General features: G+C 32.2%; 1 protein-coding gene across 6 annotated transcripts in view; it reads right to left on the reverse strand.

The window, feature by feature from the left end:
- The window catches only part of DMD (dystrophin), a gene marked incomplete at its 3' end in the record, with an annotated part of 2,539,585 nt that overhangs the window by 859,875 nt on the left and 1,658,368 nt on the right, over nt 1–21,342 (reverse strand). For all 6 annotated transcript variants that reach the window (XM_081277777.1, XM_081277778.1, XM_081277780.1 and 3 more), the window contains one exon: nt 9,518–9,693. In XM_081277777.1, the coding sequence (XP_081133903.1) occupies nt 9,518–9,693 (176 nt within the window). The remainder of the gene's footprint in view (nt 1–9,517; nt 9,694–21,342) is intronic.

The raw sequence follows: 21,342 nt of genomic DNA on the forward strand, positions 1-21,342 counted from the left end.
AGTTAAATTAGAGAGATTATATAAAGGCATTTACACGTATCCAAACATTTTAATTTTTTTCTTAAAACATATAAATGGTCGTTCATTCACCTACTATTTGGTGTGAAGTCCAACACTTTTCCTGGAGTAAGGAACTACTGACTGTTCAATGTATCTTATCTTGCATAAAATACTTCTACATTTTATCATCAATGACTTTTAGTTTGTTTTTTTTTTAAGTGGAGTTATATTTAGAGACACTGGAAAGAGTCTGAAGACAAAATCTTTCCAGATGTTTTCCAATTTCTATCCCATCCCCAATCTTAAACATTTACCTCACCTACATCGACGTTAACATTTGTATTGCTTTGTTAACCAGCTCATCAAGTTTTCCAAAACAATTCAACCTAGTTTTGATACAAATTAGTATTTTCATTCTCTATACATTCCTATTCCATTGTCTATATAATATTTAATTAAATTTCAAAATTAGAAAAACAAGAATCTAGTATCTGTCATAATGTTTGGTATAGAAATGGCTGTTTTTACATAGAAAATGGAGCTGAAGATAATTGGATGAGCACATTAAATGAAAGTTGTTTAAGAGAGCTTATTTATATTAACTGTGTGTAGTCCATCAAAGTAGTGAATGATTTTTGTTCATGCCATTTTTTCTCTCTGGCATGCCTGTTCATTCTTAACTTGAATCCTCCTATCCTGGAATACCATTCTCAGAGATTTTTCTTAACAACTCTCCCTAACTTTTACTTTCCCAGTCACATAAAAGTTCATGGAAGGCCATGGATAAAGTATATTCACTTGTGTATCTATAGAAAGTGATATTGTCAGTACCAGCCAATGCAACAGCATATTTGGCTCCAGTTGGTCAGTTTTGCTAGAACTTGCCAAGTTGCAAAAAATAAAATATGATATAAAAGGATTAACTAGGAAGCTAATTTTTCAAAGTCTTTTGATGAAGAATTATGAATGTCCTTGAAAGCTTTTCAAGAGTCATCAGAGAACAGATGGGAAGAGACCAGCTTTTTCATAGACACCTGTGGATAATAATGTCTGTATGATTCTCTCTGATCAATCTAAAAATAGCTCTTTGGTGATTAGGATTGCATCTAAATGTTGAATCAAAGAGCTGCTTTTTTGCTCTAAGTAGCAATAGAAATTGAAGTTGCTTGTCTCTTAAATATATTAAATTCTGGAGAACACCTAAATATTAACTGTTAATCAAACTCCTTCCAATTTTTTAAGATTAGAAAGGAATGAATCCAAATTATAGAATTGAAAATGTATCCATGGAAATGTGATAACATTATAACAACATAAAATTTGGTCCTGGACCTGTAGATCTATTTTTAACCTATGTAACAATGTCAGCTGTAAAGATTTACATGTTTGGTTTAATTTGAATATGAATAAAGTTATTATTACTTGATTTAAGAAAACATTTATTGGCCATTCACAAATGTATCAGGCTTTTTGCTAAGTACTGTGGGTCAGAGGCATACATTGTCCTCATAAAGATTTCAATCTGTTGTGGGGAAAGTATATAAATAGGTATGATAAATGATAGACATGTAAAATGTTTTTGAGTGCTATACAAGAAGGAACACAAATAAGAGAACAAACTTCTTCTCTTGAGAATATCACGTTCATAGAGCACTTAATTTGGATTTGGAAGGTTAGTTAGGATTTTCAGGAAAAAAGAAGATGAATGATAATTAAACTAAAATAAATGTTTGTTTGTTTGTTTTGTTTTGTTTTGTTTCCAAAAGCTGAAGGACAGAAACTACAAATAATTTTATGCTTCAGATATAAGCTGAAATAATGGGAATGGCGGAAAATGTGTTTGGAAAGATAGGTCAGAACAGATTCTATTGACTGTTTGGGCCTGCATCTCAGTTCAAACACTTTCTAGCTGTATGATCCTGGACAAGGAGCTTCACCAGTTTGTGCACCCATCATTCTTCTGTAAAACTGAAAGCAGTCTAATATACAGAGTTGTTATAAGGATTGTGTGATCTAAAATACAAAGTGCCTGGCAATATTTAGAGTTATCAACAGCACCATCACTTCCACCCCTATAATCAGAATCCAAGAGTTTGTATGAGGTAGTATAAAGTCAGCTGTCTATAGGAAAGCAAATAACATAAATGAACAAAAAGGAATAAACTGAAAAGGATGCTTGCTTATCCAAAGCAGTGCTTCTCAAACTTCAGTGTACGAAGAATTACCTAGAAATCTTGTTAAGCTACTGATTGTGATTTATTAGATTCTGCATTTCTTAGCAATTCCCTGCTGATATGTGTGCACTGGACCAGAAACCACACTTTGAGTAGAAAGAGTCTGAAACATCTGCTACTCAGTTGCAGCTGATGGTGCCTAGAGAGAATGTAGAAATAAGTACCTAGTAACCTGATCTGAATTTACAAAAGAAGACCAAAATCCACATTTAAAAAATATGAATGCCCTCAATTTTTAAATGTTGCCAATTATTTCAACACAGTGCCTGCTCAAAAAATTACATGCATTCAAGCTAGATTCAACTTGTGTGCACTCATTTTCCAAACTTGGGTGAATAAAAAGAAAGTCAAGGTCAAACAAAGTATGATGAGAAACTAGGGAAGTTCAAGTATAGATAAAGCAAGGGGACTGGATTTGGAACTGGAGACATCCTGAAGGTAGAGTGTGAATTTATGATCAGACTTTTAGCTCTGATTTATATACATAAGCCAGATACGTTTGAAAGATGGCACACACTGTGAGGAGATTCTGAATCATATTAAAATTTTGTAGTTTAATTTTTTAGGAACTAAAGTTATCCGAAAAGCTGTTGGTTGAAGCTGAAAATTGAAAGCTATTTGGCTAGAGGAGCCTGAAATAGTGAGGAGCCAAAATTAAGGCACACTTAAGAGAAAACAGTTGTCTTACAAACAGTGCATAGTCATATGAATTGCTAATGGAGATTTTCAAGAAGAGGTCCTACTAGGCCCACATTAATGAATTAGATAAGGCTCATTTCTAATTAACAGCATCCATTTGCATGCAGACAATGAGCTAAGGTCTTTAAGCAACTATTTCTTCCCTTAAGTACATTTATGAGTGCCTCGAATTATCTTATTTATACTGTTAATTTGCTTGGCAAACTAACATAGATCATATATAGGTAAACTTTGGTACAAAGATTCTGAAGTAAAGAGGTTTAAATGAGTAACAACTTACTGATTAAACATTAAGTCTTACATCAGAAGGGCTTTTAAGTATGCCTAGCCTTACTTTGAACTTCTATATACTCCAAAAGAGATTTTTTAAATGTCCTTGCAAAGGAATTCTAAAAACACGGGGTTAGGAAAGATGGTGTTATGAAATGGACATCATTACCCTAAGTACATGTATAAAAACAAAATGGTGTGACTCTACTTTGTGAACAACCAGAGACATGAAAAATTGTGCTCTATATGTGTACTATGAATTGAAATGCATTCTGTCATGTATAACAAATTAGAGTAAATAAACAAATTTTTAAAAAGTAATATAAAACTATTTCACCTAGAACTTCTTGCCAAAAAGGTGCTAATATTCTTTTGAGAAGGGGATACTTCTTATATCTCAGTTTCTACATATGACTGCCCCTAAACAAAACCATAGATCTGTGGAAAAATGGTTAATTCCAAATCTGGGGCAGGGAAAATTCAAGGTGAGCTTGGGACAATTGAGCAGGAAGCTTTAAGGAGCTCCCACTGGCCAAGAATAATAACAATTAATTCATGACAACACTGAATAAATAAGAATCTATGAGTCCATAGTGACACCAATAAAAAACAAAGTTTTTTTTTTTTTTTTTTTAAACAGAGCCAAGTCAGCTGGTAAATATAGGATCATGTCAGAATTAGGAAAACCATCAGTTTGCAAGCCTCAAATGTAACAGCTAGGTTAAAAAGTGGTTTGAAATGGATACTAATGCTGTTGGATGATATATTAATTTCAAAGAAAAATACAATTTGACAATGCAAAATTTGATGTTCATATGCTTAACGGAGTGATAAAATTTAGCAGCATTTAGAATGAGACCACTTCATATTATGCATCTCTGTAGGTGATGTAACATCAAGTATATGGCATCTCATATGAAGTATTCTTTTTTAAAAAGTATTTTATTTCTTAAAAAATATTTTTAGTTGTAGATGGACACAATACCTTTATTTTATTTATTTTTATGTGGTTCTGAGGATAGAACCCTGTGCCTCTTCATCACGGAGCTACAACCCCAGCCCTCATATGAAGTAGTCTCACAAAAATGTTTGACTTGCATTTTTTCAAGTCTTGTCTAGACTCAACTCCCAGTTTATAAGAAAGTCAGAAAACAGAGAATGAGCTAAATGATAACATGAGGGGGAAAGTCAGATAAAGCCAAAGAGGGGTATTTTTTGAAGGAACCAATATTTTTCAAATGTTAATTTTGGTATAAGATGTAAGAGAGCTATTTTTTAATTGATTTTAGTTTTGAAATACATGACAGTGGAATGAATTACAATTCTTATTACACATATAGAGCACAATTTTTCACATCTCTGTTTGTATATAAAGTATGTTCACACTAATTCATGTCTTCATACATGTACTTTGGATAGTGATGTCTATCACATTCCACCATCATTACTAACCCCTTCCCCCCTCCCTTCCCCTCCTACCCCTCTGCCCTATCTAGAGTACCTCTATTCCTCCCATGTTCCTCCCCTACCTCATTAAAGGAAAGTCACCTTATATCAGAGAAAACATTCAGCATTTGTTTTGGGGGGATTGGCTAACTTCACTTAGCATTATTTTTCTCCAATGCCATCCGTTTACCTGCAAATGCCATGATTTTATTATCTTTTATTGCTGAGTGATATTTGTATATATGCCACATTTTTTAATCCATTCATCTACTGAGGGGCATCTAGGTTGGCTTCACAGTTTAGCTATTGTGAATTGTGCTGCTATAAACATTGATGTGGCTGTGTCCCTGTAGTATGCTGTTTTTAAGTCCTTTGGGTATAGACCGAGGAGAGGGATAGCTGAGTCAAATGGTGGTTAGAAATAAAAAAAAAAAAAAAAAAAAGACAAATACAGGTTTGACTTATTGGAGAAATCTGAATATGGACAGGACATTAAGTAAAAATATAGCATTATCTTCATAAACAAACATGCTATATATAGCACACCTATTTTCCAAGGTGATTCCTGATGAAGTACTTAATGGGTTAAGTATAATGGTGTTTATAACTTGCAAATATATATGGGGAAATGTCAATAAGTGTTCACTCGAAGAATTTAGAAGGAGGAGAGGAAAGTATATGGATATTCATTAAGCTATTTTTCAACTTCACTATATACTTGAAATTTTTTACTAAAAAGGTGGGGAAAATGAATTCAATAATAATCTAACATTTCAATTTAAAGCATTATTCCTCAATATATGTTACCACAATAATTACCTTATTTGTGAAATGAAGGAAGCCATATTGTATTTGTTTAAAATGAGAAGGAACTATCAGTTGTTGCAATAATGTTTTTATTGCTAAGATTTATAATACAGAGAATCCTCAATTTAGGAATTCCATTAACCAGCTCCTTGCTTCCCTCTCCCATTTAATCTTTTATCAACTGACATTATCCTAAGTACTCTGCATTATGTTTTCAGCAATCCACTACCTCAAAGTCTGTCTTCCCACATTCACTTGCCCAGTATATCTTCTAGAACATCCCAGAAAAAAAGGAGTGTCTGAATATGTAACTACATATAAAATTGACTGAAATTATACTAAGATAGAGTAAGACTCTAAGTTGGGTGGAAATATTTAAAATTATTGTTTTTATGTCTTGGGCCCCTTTGGTAAGTATCATGTCAGAATTAGGTAATTTGACAATTTGGCAAACACTAGGACTCCTTGGAGTAATGTTGTTGAATCTATATGTTTTTAAATCTAAAACAAATTTATGTTATAGTAATAAATGCACTGTTTTATGAACACATTAAACAATAGAAACTTGGGGAAGATCAAATAACTCCTGCATTTTTAAGTAGTTATAGTTAGAGATTATAAGTATTAGTCATAATAGGATGACTATAGTTCACAATATCCTATTATATATTTTATGAATAACTAGAAGATTTGATTATTATATATTGTATACAATGTATGAAAATATCACACTCTACCCTATAAATATGTATAATTATTATGTGTTAACAAAAATTTCTGAAAAAGGTTCAAGGAGTTAGAAAAGTTAACTACAGTGATATAGTCATTATACACTCTCTATATGTATCTCATTATCACACTATTCCTCATAAATTTTTACAGTAATAATATAAATTTAAAAAGCATGAACAATATTTGAGATGTATACAACTCTAATATGATACGAAAATATCAGGATTTTAAAAGTTTGCTACTATTTCTGTGATTCAATGAGATTAGTGAAAACAAAGAGGTAATTTTTTTTATGTATTCACAATCATGGCACCCCTTTAATTTTATACATGGACCCAAGCTAAAGAACTTTTGTACACAGGTTTGCTTTCTTTGAACTTAAGACTTCCCTTTATATCTGATAGGTTTTCATTTGTATCTCCTTGTTATGAAGATTACTTTGGTGGCAAAACATCACTGAACTCATTACTATCATGTCTAAACATGTAGATTTTATCCAGTAACTCTACTATGTAATTGAAGCAAGTGAATTTTCTGTCTTAAATTGCACAGCTAATTGACTATATTTTATACTTCATTTGCTTCCATCATAGGATAACATTGATGAATGTCCAATGGTATTTAAATATTTCTGAAAATTTTCTTTCTAGTTCTGATATGCTGCATTCTCAATGAGATAGGGTTAAAGTTGTGTAGCTAAAATGGCTCCAAATAATTTTTTGTAGACTTTTTGCTTAAGTTACCCACTTTCTTTCATGTATGCCTATGAACTAATAAATGTTAAATATTTCTAGCAGCTGTATATAAGTACCATTACAAATGAAGAGCACTTTTGGCAGGTCAAATCGTATCAAATATTTTACCTGTGCAGTAAATAATTTCTCTTTTCTTCTATCGTCTACTTGAATAGCACTGAATTCATGCCATTGATTAACAATAGTTTCATGATTACAGCCCTCTCACAATTGTTAGGCTAACATATTCTTTATGAAATATTATTTTATTTATTTATATTTGGGTTGCTTTTGGACACATGGAAATAGCTGTGAGTGTATTGGGAGAATTGACATTTATGTTTTATTACATTTTTACTCTTCATAAAACTTTAAATGATATAAAAATCCTGAGGCCACAAAACTGATCTCAGTGGAAATTTGAATATGCTAACATTTATTTTTAAAATGTAGCACAAAGTAGACAACTTTAAAAGCTGAGTTTAAAAACAAAAACCTCAAGGAAGCTGATCTTGACTTTTTAAAGCACAAAAGTGCAATATTTAATGTAGGTCAAAATATTTAAATGGGAGAGAATTTCTAACCAATTATTATAGCCAAATCCCTTATGTAATTGACCTACAATTTGGATAATTTTCACAATAGAGTCAGCATATACCTTTTTCTTATAAAATTAGGAGGATCTAAATTTCTAGAGCCTATTTAGTAAAATAGGCATATTGTCTCGTCTTTATTCATAAATTAAAACTTGTATTTAGAAACCAATGACATAGGATTGAAACTTATCAAACTGTTTTATGCATATACACATATGCCAACTTGAAGCTCACCATTTTTTATAATTAATATGCACTAATAAAAAGAATCAATGACATATAACAACATTTTAAAAATTCAGGTGAGCGTTATCAGAGGAAATAGTAGTATGCTCTATTCAAATACTATGTAATAAATATTTAAAAATGAGAAACAACTTTATACATAGTAAAGAAAATTAATCTTCCAATTTAATCAACTTTATATATTAAAGATACATATTTATATACAATTATATTCAATTTTTCTAAATATTTTCATTTATTAATTTACACCTGATGGAGCCTAGTTCAGAAATGACTATACACAGGTTTAAAACTGTTCATCATATAAACATATTAGTTATTCAAATAATGGAATACTTGTGCAATTAACAGAAGGATTTCAGTCTACGAATATGTATGAATTTCCAAGAAACAAGTTTAGTTACCAAGTTTGGGTCTTTATTTTATGTAGTTTAAAAAAAGAGAATATTTTCTATACCCAGATATAACATAAAATATATATTTAGATGATGCTATTAGTATTTAACTTTGGCAAACTTTGTGTGTGTGTGTGTGTGTGTGTGTGTGTGTGTGTGTGTAGGTCAACTATATGTTTGTTTCATATAAGCATATGAACAGTATCTACTTTTCAAATAATGTAACATAAGCAAAAATGGCAAGAAGAGGCGGGAAAAGGCAATGAATATAATTCCACAACCTTCTTTCTAACACATCTTAACCAAAGATGTTCAGCAACGAGGTATCTCAGTCTTGCATATTAAAATTCACCTCTTATGCACATGATAGGGAGGATGCAAGGGCTTGGCAATAGAACTGTTTTCATTGTTCATAACAATAGTCTCATTTGGTAAATAAAGGCCAATTTCTCCTTTATGAAATAAGAAACATTAGCATAAACAACTGGAAGCATAATACAAAATTGCATTTATAAAATATCTATGCAACTGCAGTCGCATTCATTTGGCTTTCAAACCCTTCAATACATTCCAAGGTAAAGTTAAATGATGATTGAAAGCAACAACAATTTTGGGGGGTTTTGTTTTTCATTTAGATTTCAACACTTTTGGCCTAAACACCTTTTCAAGAATGTACTAACAAATGTAGTGAAACCTAAAGTAAATATTGCTATCATATTTTTAACATAAAATCATATTTATACTTGTTATAAAAATCTAACCAAAGAGCTGTCTTTCCTACATAATCATCATTTATAATTGCCCTTTCACATCATTAAAAAAATGAGATTCAGCCTGCTAAGTTTGGAATATACTGAAGACATTCACATTTCAGCAAACATGTAATTTTAAAAATAAATTTAAAAGTTTAAAATAGCCAAGAAGCAATAAGTAGCAACAAGTTTATATTTTAGTATCTAAGAAAAAAGAAATAAATTTCTTTAATGCTGTTGATTAACTTGATAGACTCTTTAATGCTAGTGCCCTTCACCGGGCTTATAATCTTCTTTCATGAAATCTTTTTTTTATTAATTTTTTTAAATAAGTGACTGTGGAATGCATTACAATTCTTATTACACATATACAGCACATTTTTCATATCTATGGTTGTATATAAAGTATGTTGACATCATTTCATGTCTTCATACATGTACTTTGGATAATGATCTCTATCACATTCCACCATCCTTGCTAACCCCCTGCCCACTCCCTTCCCCTTCCCACCTCTGCCCTATCTAGAATTCATGAAATCTTTTTTAAAGGACAGGTTAAATCACTCTGTTTAAATTTTAGCATTCCTATTTTATGTATCACCCTACCTCTTTTTTCTTTCTGCCAGCTGTTTGCAGACCTCCTGCCACCGTAGATTCAGGCTTCCCAATTTTTCCTGCAGAATACTGGCATCTGTTTTGGAGGACTGTTGAATTATTTCTTCTCCAGTTGCATTCAGGGTTCTGACAACAGTTTGCCTCTGCCCAATGCCATCCTGGAGTTCCTGTAAGATACCCAAAAAGGGGAAACAAAAATGAAGCCCCACATCCTTTTATTTGAGAAAAGATTAAACAATGTGTTACCACATGCAGTTGTACTGGGAGAGAAAGAAATATAAAAGCTCCATGTGAAAGTTGCTCTATGAAACTGACATGCCCACATCCAAAGAATACAAGACAGAAAGATACCTTTTATGTGTTAGTAAAAAAGTGCCCTCTCAGTTCAGCTCCAGTTTTTATTTTTGTAAGCTTGTCAGTGAGAGAATGTTATAATGTCCTACAAATCAATTAGTTGGAAAACTATTCAAGAGCAAATTTGATTTCTTGTCCCCACAAGGATGTTCCATGGTTAATAGTCTATGTAGTGTTATAAAATTTAAATATGAACCAAGTATATAGGTTTCCAAGTGATTGTTGATATGAGAGGTAAAAAAGAATAAACATAGTTTAGCCATAGTATTAAAAAACCCCTAGAGACTTTAAAATATAGCGAATTACTATATTAAAAAGAAATTTGTGTCAAATTCTGTTTATAATTGTGTCAAATTAACTGTTTATAACTTATCTATGTTATCTTGCATTATAAGGTCACATAAAGCTGAGAATTAATTTCTTTCAGGGATAGCCCATCAAAAAACCTCTAAGGTAAAATAATAAATTTTAAAATAGTCTATAGCCACCAGAACAATTTTATGAGTCATTGACAGGGTCAATTTAAATATCTTCTACTTTTTTATCGTGAATGAAATTTCAAGAGTAAAGTGTCAGAAATATTGTTTCACTAAAAGAAAGACTATTAAATCCAAGTACACATATAAATGAAAATGCCTTCTTACCAGTACATAAAAACAACAATCCCTCCTGATTTACCTTTTTGAAAAACAGAATTTATAAGGCAATTAAAATAACACATGAGTAATCCAAAATTTAGAAATGAAATGGTACTTAAGAACTTGAGATACCTTCATATTTAAATTGTGTCCATATCCTTATATTATTGAAATAATAATAAAATATGGAGAATGTTCTATCAGATATAAGGAAAATTATTGAATATTCTTATATTCCCCTACTCCTTGGTCCAGTATGAAGTTCATATCCCCCAGGACATGCTTACCGAATAAATAAATAAATACATAATTTTGTAGGACAGATTCAAGTCTCCCTTATACTCTCACTCCACATAACTTCTTGGCATTTTTTTTTACCATTTTCCTATAATATTATTATTTTAATATTGGAACTTTTTGTATCATATATCTAGCAATTAAAAGATTCCACAAATCAACAAATAGAATGTCAAGGACATGGTACCTTACAACAAATAAAAAGTATGCATAGTTATTGAACCCTTCACAAGCTGTTTTGACCATTATCATGAGATGTGTTCTAGTAAATATGTGGTATTTCCTTGCTCCCAATTGACTTTGGTCCATTGGTTATATCCTAGTCTTTACATTTTGTCTACTTCAGAGTTGCATGTGAGAGTTACTGCTTAGTAACAGGGGTATCAGTCATAAAAAAAACTGTGTTTATATTCCTATTATATCATGAATTCTTTGAGGTCAGTTATTTTGTCTTACAATTGTGTCTTACTTCTTAGTACAATACTGTACCTGGTACATGGGAAGTTTCAGTAAATATCTGTTGAGTGTATAAATGAATCTGTTAATAAAGGAACTAGGGAAGGTAAGAAGAGAGGAAAGAATGGAGGAAAAAAGGAAGAAAGGAAAGGAAAGAGAGAAGGAAGGAAGTTAAATCTCATTATCCACATGGTATTATTTGTATTAATGAAATTGAGCACTTTGAAATTAAAATCCATTTCCTGATAACTACTTTTACTTCTTGCTGAGGACAGACAGCAAGGAAGCAGAGAGTGACATGTTCTTTGGCTAACTAAATCTATATATGTATTTCACCTGACATTTGTTTCTATAAATTGTAATTATAACTGCTTCTGTGGGACCCACCAGTGGAGAAGCAATCTAACTGCTTCTCCCCAGTTTGATTAAACTGCATAAAGTTAATTTTCTTTTCTTCTCTGTCACTTCTTTCTCAGGTAGGCAGAGTATCAAATCTGGCCAGCCCAGGATCCAGACAGGCTCCCTGGTTGGCCGCCAGTAACATTAATACCTCTCATTGGGCCTCCTAGAGATTTTAAAAAATCAGCATAATTTTCTAGGTTTTAGGCAGTATATAATCTAGTTGAAGAGATTAGACACAGTGATGAATGATTATTTATCAAATTATGTGCAGTAGGATAGAGAAAGCATACCATAAACAGTAGATCAGAAGGGAGAGAATCTCAGTAGGAGGATGAACAGGAAAGACTTCTGGGAAATTATGGAATTTAAAGAATGGGTAGGACTTAGGCACATGGAGGTTCAGGGGCAGCAAGAGGATGGCTAAAGTGGAGACCTGTGGTGTGCAATCTCTGTGATCTAATCAGGAGTATACAGTAGAATTTAATGTCAGTGTATGAGAGCATGAGTTTAAGCAAAGATTCAGCTGTATATACTGCAGCCTGGCAGAGAGGACTTTGCTTTTTATTAAGGCCTTTATAGCTAATTTGAATTCAATAGATAACAACTCAGTTTTTAAATATGGGAGTATAAAGTTTAGAGCTGTGCTTCTGTATAATTCTGAGGCACAGTACAGACTAATATCAAGGCAGGGAAACATGCAAAATAGCTAGGACAGGAGTCTTGTAGATGATAATTAGGACTAATACTAGATTTGACAATGGACCAAAAAGGAAAGGCTAGAGATAATATGAACTGTTAAGAAAGAATTGAATGGGCTTTGAGTATACTGGATCATGCAAGCATGAGTGACTGCTGAAATGGAGAAAACTTCTTAAAACACAGAAGTCATTGAGAAGGTTAGAGAAGGTAAAGAGGGCTCATATGAGTGACCTCAATGTTGTCCAATATTTACAATGATTAACTCATACTTTTAAAAATGCATGGGGCACAAATTAGACAGTTGACCCTCAAACTTTACTGTGTACAACAATATCTTGAAAATCTTTTTAAATTGCAGATTATCATTTAATAGTTCTGTAGAGTGGCTGAAATTCTGTATTTCTAACAAGTTCCAAGGGGATGATGATACTGCTGCTCCAGGAGCACCACTACGAGTAATAAGGTGATAGAGAAAATGCCTAAGAGTCTTTGTTAAATAATCAAGGAATTATTATTGCTGGTTACAAGGCTATAAACTAAAGCTGCTTCAGAATTTTTATCTTAGCCTCCTTGCACTGTATTTTTGATCTTGGCCTTTTACATTGTGGCTGATCACTATGGTGGCTTTCATGACCCAATTGTACAGCCAACAAGGGTTTTATTATTTCTGTTACTCAGATAACAGAGATAATTGAATAGCTCAGAATGAAGCAATAACTTAAAATTGTTAGATCTAAATCTCATTTATATGGAATCCAAAATCAGGCCTTTAGATTTTTTTTTAATTTTGTGAAAGAAGAGCCCACTAAATATTCTACTGCATTTGTGGGAGATTTTGTAACCAGAAGAAATATTTATAGTATATTGTCTACTGGGAGAGAATTTTCAGTAATAAAACATAAGGAAGCAAAATAATGGAACAAAACAGGAAGTAAAAATTTGCATGTGGTGTTTTATAGTTAGCCTCTGAGCCAGAAAATAGATAGCATTTGATTTACAAAAGTAAACATCAAATCTCAATCAGCTTTGTTCATACAGTGAAAAGCAAAAATTAAATTTTATTCTATAGCTTTTAAATATTGTAAGCACTGAATTATTCATTACCAATGAAACTTCTAAGCTTTGATATAATATTAATATACTGTTGTCATAGGTATCCTTATCTATTTCTCTGGCAATTAACATCTAGTCTTAGTTTTAGAAAGAAAGAAAATCATAATTAAATCTATTGGATTATCCATCATAGTTAGAAAGCTTATTGTGTTTTGATTCCAATATTAAAACATTCGTTCTTAATAAGGAATGCATATCAGACTCCCCTAGGGGATTTTTCAAAACATAAAAGCCCAGAGTTCTACCCTAAGCCCTGAATCTCAGGGGTGTGGGGGAAGGAATGCAAGAAAGTGTACAAAACAGATTATAAAAGAAATGTAGGATAGAAATGTGAAGAGGACAGGGGAGTAGGAGGAGTACTTTTTTTTAGAATGACTGCATTATTCTTTACTTCTTTCATGGTTTTTAAATTAAGATGTGCTTCTAAATTACAGAAAGTGACACTATTATATATCTAAGTCCATCATGTCTGGTCAAACTGGGTGAAAGAGGAAATATAGGCAAGGAAGGAACTGCTACATTTTTAGAGAGGGAAGGATATGGAAAAAAAAGAAACGTATCTTTTATACAAAAATTTTTTTCATAAATTTTTGAAAAGTATTATATGTAAAAATTTCTAAAACTGTATTGAAACACAGCAAACGGAAAATAAAATGTGACAGATGAAGAAAAGGAAAATGAATGAGCTAAGAAACAGTTATGAGAAATCGTAAAATGACAAATTGAATGAGCATTGTAGGAGATAAAGAACTGGCAAAAACGTACAAACTAAGGGAAAAAGAGAAAAATAGGAGAGACAAAATATGATTGGGAGAAAAGATAAAGACAGAGGGAAATAAAGTAAAGAACAATGAATCTTCAATGAACAAGTAGATGTATGAAGAATTCAGTCCAAGAGTTTTTCTGTAACTTTGCTAGGGAATTATTTTGAGAGATCAATCGTTATCTCAGTTTACAGACTGAGCAAGTAAAAACCTGTAATAAAATGAACCTGTGGAGAGTTGTGAAACTGGCAGACAGTCACCAGGCTGTCTTCAGAGATCTTAATATACATCAGAAAGTAACTTTCAAATTTCATAAGATGATGAACTTTTGTTAGGAAGCAACACAAATGGGCAAATACCCATGGGATACAATAAGGCACAGGGACAGGATACACTCAGTTTAGTTCATCCATGGATTGGGTAATTCTACCCTGATGGAAGACCTTCTGATACTGACTGAGCATCTGATGAGGACATTCATAAAGATTAAAATATGGCAAAATTTTGGAAATTCATGAGTTGGAAAGAACAAAAGAGGGGCAAGAGTGGAAAAATTAGTAATATATACATATATGTATGTATATATTTTCATATATTTATATACATAAAACAGGAAGATGAGAAAAAAGTAAAACATGATTCAAAAACATGGCAATCATTTGTTTAGATGTGAAACATTCTTTTAAAATTCTTTATACTTATTATTTGAATTGTACATATTTATGGGGTATAATATAATTATATGATATATGTATACAGTGTGTAATTATCAAATCAGGGTAGCTAACCTTTCCATTTCCTCAAACATTAAAACGTTTTTTGATTATTATACAATAATTGTACATTTTTATGAGGAAATGATAAATTTTAGGAAAGGTTGAGAATTGCAGCAAATCAGAATCAAGGCAGAAAGGATCAGAAAGAGGAGAACAAGAATTGGGCCTACTCATTAACTCCAAGATCAGGTGGAACATCCCAGCACAGAGGGAATGTCTGAAATACCTCCACATCTTCTTCTCCCCTCTACTGTTGCAACTTGCTCTTCTGTCACCTCCTACTTGCAAGCTGAGTTAGCTCTAACTCCTAGTAAGAGGGAATGGATTTCTGACTTCTTTGTGGGACAAACTCTGATGTAGTCACTCTAAATATTCCTTCTTGCTGCAGGTCCTATATGAGCTGGAAAAGGAGCTAAGTGATCCTCCTCAATATAGGGTGTATATAAAATACTTCTACTTAGTGTCATTAATGTATATATTAGACTTTGTAGCTGGAGATAAAGTTGTAATGAAGGAGTGTTTTCTACTTTTCACCATATACACTATGTCTCCAAATTTGAACCATATTACAGATTCACCTTCTACCTGTGGACCTGAAGATCCTTTACTAGAAATTCACAAAATAAATCAAACTGAAGAGGAGCAGTCTTTGTAAGTGAACAAACAGAAATAAAGAGCATCTCTTTAGCCTCTTCTTTCCTAGACTTATTGTGCTTTCATTTTAGTAAACATTTATTGTATCCCATTAATAAATGCTGAAATCATATTTGTCACAGGTACTAGAATTAGGAGTTGGTCTTCTTAGATTTCATCTAATGTTCTCTTGTTCCTATGAGGTATAATAGTAGATATGTTCATTGGTACAATTCTCCATCTGTGCCTTATAATGTTTGCTATAAAAGAATAATAATAATTCCTTCTAAAACTAGAATTAGACCATTTCTTTTCCAAAGCAGACATCCTGCTGATGAACTAAAGGAAAATCATGTACAGTAGCGATTTATTTTAATGAGACATTTACCTAATATCAAATTACAAAGAAATTTCCTTTGGATGTGTTTATCTTATTCACATTTGTAATATATATGTTCATTATTATCACTAATAATGCACACCAAACAATAATAGTAGACACCAAAGGAATTCATTATGAAGTTTTCCAAGTACCACATAGTTTAAAAAGGTATTGCTAGTTTTTTTCCCTTTCTTTCCAATGAAATGATGCCCTGGGGTGGGGAGGGGGACAAAAAACTTCACAAATTATATATTCTTAAATGTCAAGCAGAGATTCAATGTATAAGGTTATCAAAATAAAAAAAATATATATGTTACATTTCTGCCTATAGGAATATGAAACTGGGGGCTTCATACTAAATCTGGCCTTAGACATATTCTTGAAGTAGACACTTGTTTAATAATTTGAATGCTTTAGGTGGGGCATAAATATATTCCACCATTCTCTAAAGGCAAATGAATAGTGTTAAGAAAACTGTTTATATTTATAAAGTACACAACTTTGCAAAGTGAATAGGTTTTAACATTGTTAAAAATCGATGTTAGCCCTCTCTAGGTTCACAGATTTATTCATTCCTTCTTGGTTTCTAAATCATTCATGAGAACTTCGGGGAAAATAACAGAATATTTAAGAGCTGTTTTTCTCTCCATTTACTTAAATTTGATAAAAAAAAAAACAAATCGGACTTTCTCTAATAAAAAGGAAGCTCTTGTTCATAGCATGCTTGCTCTTTTATAACATGATCTAAGTTATAAAACACATGTTTGAGTCATATAATTCTTCCTACATAATTCCTAGTGTGGTTTTGAATATATGAGAGATGATTCAAAATGGAACATATTGCACATAACTAAAACTGACTTTTATGAACAGAGTATTTGAAAGGTGACATAGGTCATTTAAAAAATTATTCATTTCTCTTCCTCTTAGAGGTGTTTTCAATAAATATTATCAGTAAATATTTATATTTAAAAGCCACTTGGTAAGTATAGAGTATGTATGTTTGTATTAAACCAGCAACCAAATTGTTTTTTTTTAAAGCAAGGCATTTTGCATGTGGGATTGATTATAGACTGAAAATTATTAACTAAAATATCTAATTCATTGTTTCTGAATGGGTTCTGAATAGTTGCCACATTTATCAAATATGTTCACTCTATGATGTACTTTTTATTGAGCACTTCCTATTGTCCATGGCTTGTGCTAAGTCCTGGTTATTAATGACTGCAGAAGGAAGAATGGATTGGAGAAACTCTGGAATGAAAGCAGGGGAAATAAGTACAAAATATTATGGGAATACAGATGAGGTATGATGCTAGCTTGAATTGGGGAGGACTGGGTTGAAATGGAAAGTAGATTGAACCAAATGACATTTTGGAAGTAAATAGAAAGGATTGAGCTATGCATTGAGTAAAGAAATGAAGAAAATATATCAGTTGTGTGCACTGGTCTAGAGCTTAGAGGAAATACTCAGATCAAAAAATATAACAGATTATTAATGGCAGGACGAAATCTAAGCTTCCTGGTGTGGGTTTGGCTCTGAATGTATCGGGGTTCTCCATTTTCATTCAAATGATTGTAGGCAAATTGAGAATTAAAAGTCATAACCTAAAAATATTTTGGGATTCCCTGAATATTTATGATAACCATTTAATAGGAAAATCAGGGTATTAATTTTATCAATACTATCCCTTTTACATCTACTATATTTTATTTTGATTTGCCAACAGATGGATAAATTAGTATCATGATGGGCATAATGTAGAAAGTTGAAAGGAGTATGATTCCCCCACAAATGAGAAAGAATATAAAAGAATATTATTCTCACAAAGCTGCTTGTACTTTGCTATCACAACTTCTACTCATTCACTGGTGAAAATCAATAGTCAAATATGATTTACAAATATATTGGTGCTGTTCTATAATAGATGAGGAAATAAACTCATGCCTTAAAACTTCATCTATTCTGTATTTTTAAAAATTAGTGTTTTCAGATATACATAAAAGTGGAATTCATTGTGGTATATTCATATATATACAAAGGGTAATTTAGTAAATTTCATTCCACCATTCCTCCCTTTTCTTGTCCCTCCTCCTCCCCTTCAATCCCCCCTTCATCTACCCCACTTTCTCCTATTTTCATAGAATTCCCCACCATTTTATTACTTACTTTGGTCTAGCTTCACATCTATTTTTATAGAATTCCATCTGCTTTTGCTATAGTACAATATAAAAATAACTGTTTAATATAGGTAAATAGTTCAGTGCAGGTGAGTAGTGTCTCCAGTGAGATTTAATTAAGGTAACTACTCTCTATGTGGTCCTTTATAATGATAAATAAACTGCATCATCTCATGAACACAGAATTTGATGGGAGAGAGTACAGCAAGCAAATAACTATATACAATGTTCTGTTATGATACAACTATGGAGACTTTGAGAACAGGATAGAAAAATTAATTGTGTGATCATGTGTGATTGTTGGTGTGTGTGTGTGTGTGTGTGCATGTGTGTGTGTGTGTTTGGGGAGAGAGTAAGGAAAAAACAGAGAGGTTGTGGTAATTATGATTATAAATGCCTTGAGGACAGATTTTTTTCCCATTTCCTATATTATCAGGCACAATGTTGAGCACACTTTAGTTTGATAATTGCTTGAGAAATGTGTTTTGATAAATTGAGCAGAAATCTAAGCAAGATATCACAGTCCCCTTGATTAGTTTCTCATTTGGGAAATGCTCAAAAGTAAATTTTAGGGATATATACAACACCCCAGAATAGAAAAACACATGAAAGAGTAATTGAGTTTTGTCCAAGTTTCATCACTTACCACAAATAACAAGTTATTAAGGAAAGGTTTAGTTTCTCAAGCTGTTGAGAATGGAAAGGCCCAGAAATAAGATAAAGAGGGATAAAAACAGATCTCTGTGTCTAACATCAATTAATTGACTTTAAGCATTTAGTTTAGATTACAGAATCCCCAAGATATTCACTAACATTCCACATCTAAGCACGTGGTGGGTATCAATAAGCCTTATATGTTTCTATCCCAACTCATGAAGGAATTAAACATAAGCTACAGTTTTTATTCGTGCCTTAATTTTTGAGGTTAGTTTTTTTTTTAAATTTTCTAACTCATTATCTTTTTGTATGGTAATGGAAATAGATGAGAAGAGATTATTGTAAAAACAATTGTCCATCCTTGTTGAGTGGACATTCCCTCTTCAAACTAAAAACATCAGGGACAAGAATTGATTCTTTCTCTGTAATTAGCATATTTGTACAATTTCAATAATCTTTACCTTTATGAATCATATACAAACATGAGGAATCTAAGAATAAACAGAGGACTTAAGCATGTCTTCTGTGAAAAATTCCACATTCATTCAAATGAGTCACTAACAGTTTAGGGAGAGCTATAAAAAGAGGTAAAAACTAATTATGGCAGGTTTGACTTCCTTAACAATCTAAATTGTGTAAAGGAAAAGATGCTATTATCACATGTAAATGTTTTCTAATTTTTTATCCCTAATGATGCTTCCCTTTTAAACTACCACTCAGCATCATTTTCATTTGACAAAACCTCAATGAAAATATTTTTCAAGCTTACATTAATATTGCCCCTGGAACTGCTCTCTCTTGTCTCCTTCACTATTTGAATGGCATCTGTATTATCCTACCTACCAGGCTGGAAATTATCAAATCATCTATGTTTTACATGATTTTCTTTCTCCCAATCTAAGTTCTATCTTACTGAACCTACTTGTTCTACTTCTTGCTCAGTTGATTTCATCATCATCACTTTCCCTTTAGTCTGGGTGTTATTACACTTCATCTATATTACAAATAAGTTCTCCTAATTGTTTTCCCTCAAACTGTCTAACTACTTAACATTCTACACATTTTTTCAGATTAATCTTCCTGGTGGATAGTTATACCGGTGGATTTCCTGCATGAAAATTCACACTAAATACTCAGTGCCTACCTACTGCAGTCCAAATAGCTTAGATATCATTGAGAACCTCATAGAATACCTGGAAGTAACCTTTCTAGGCTCGTCAAAAAGAGTTGCCAATTTTTGATTCACATATCAGTATAACTGGTCAACTGAATTTGAATGGGGATGCTTTGATCATTCCCCAGACTTTTACCCATTCTCTCTGCTCCATGATGCACGTTCTTATTTCTACTTATGGAATACTTTCACTCTAATTCTCTAGAGTAGGAACTTCATTACAGCAGAAACTATAGCTCTTTTTCTCAAGCTAGTGCCTAGAAAATGCTTGCTACATGATAGAGTAAAAAAAATACATTCGTTAAATTGATAAATGAAAATGCATCCTAAATACTATTTTTCATATGAATAAATTCTTGTCTAAAATTATTTGTCCTATAAAATACTACCACACCTGGACTATGTCTCATTTATGGTTATTTTCTGAATCTATAGAATAAACTTCATTATTTTGTTTGTCTTTAGTGCAGGAACACTGTCCTTTTTAGCTCTGAGTCTTATACTATGTGACTCAGTTTTTTGACTAAATGACTACATGAATTAATGAATCTTTTATTGTGTATTGTGAAATGGCAAGATTTGGGGGCATGCTGAAGGCATCTCTAAAAGCATAGTAGATGTGACATAAATCACGATTAAATTATATTTCTGTATTTTTAAATACCTAGCAGGCTTCTAATAAAAAATTTAGTGTCAATGGTTCTGAAGAGACTATTGTTAGCAGCTGGTCAAAGAAAATTAAAATGTTCAGCACTTCATATTAGTAACAAGGATACCAATAACACAGTGCTTTTACAGAGCTAGTGTACTTTTTCCTGAGCAGGGACAATGCATTCCAATAGTGTACATAGAGAAAACAAAAAATAAAGGAAACTGAATACCAAAATATTTATGATTCCCAAACTCCTGGTTATATCAACAGTTAGAGTAGCTGGCACAAATATCCATGAGAGACATAACTCTGAGTTCAAGCAAAGGTTTATTGACACAGAATACCTGCCAGGCCACCATTCCGTAAGATGCAGCAGCCAGTGTCATTTTAATGGAAACTTAAATATTTTGGATGAGGAAAAGTAGAAAGCTAGAATTGACTCTGGGTGCAGGTGGTTGGGTAACAATAGTTTTTTGTGTTTAGGGACCTTGGTTGGGGTTATGGTAATGGGGTATCTTAAGGTTTTTTGTTTTTTTTTTTTTGCATCATATAACTTTCAGTTTCTGGTCAAGATAGAGTCCCAGAACCAAGAGGGAGTTACTAATGTTTAGGGACCTAATACCAATGACTTCAAAATC

The sequence above is a fragment of the Spermophilus citellus genome (assembly GCF_964194105.1).
Source record: "Spermophilus citellus genome assembly, chromosome: X".
Taxonomy (NCBI): Eukaryota; Metazoa; Chordata; class Mammalia; order Rodentia; family Sciuridae; genus Spermophilus; species Spermophilus citellus.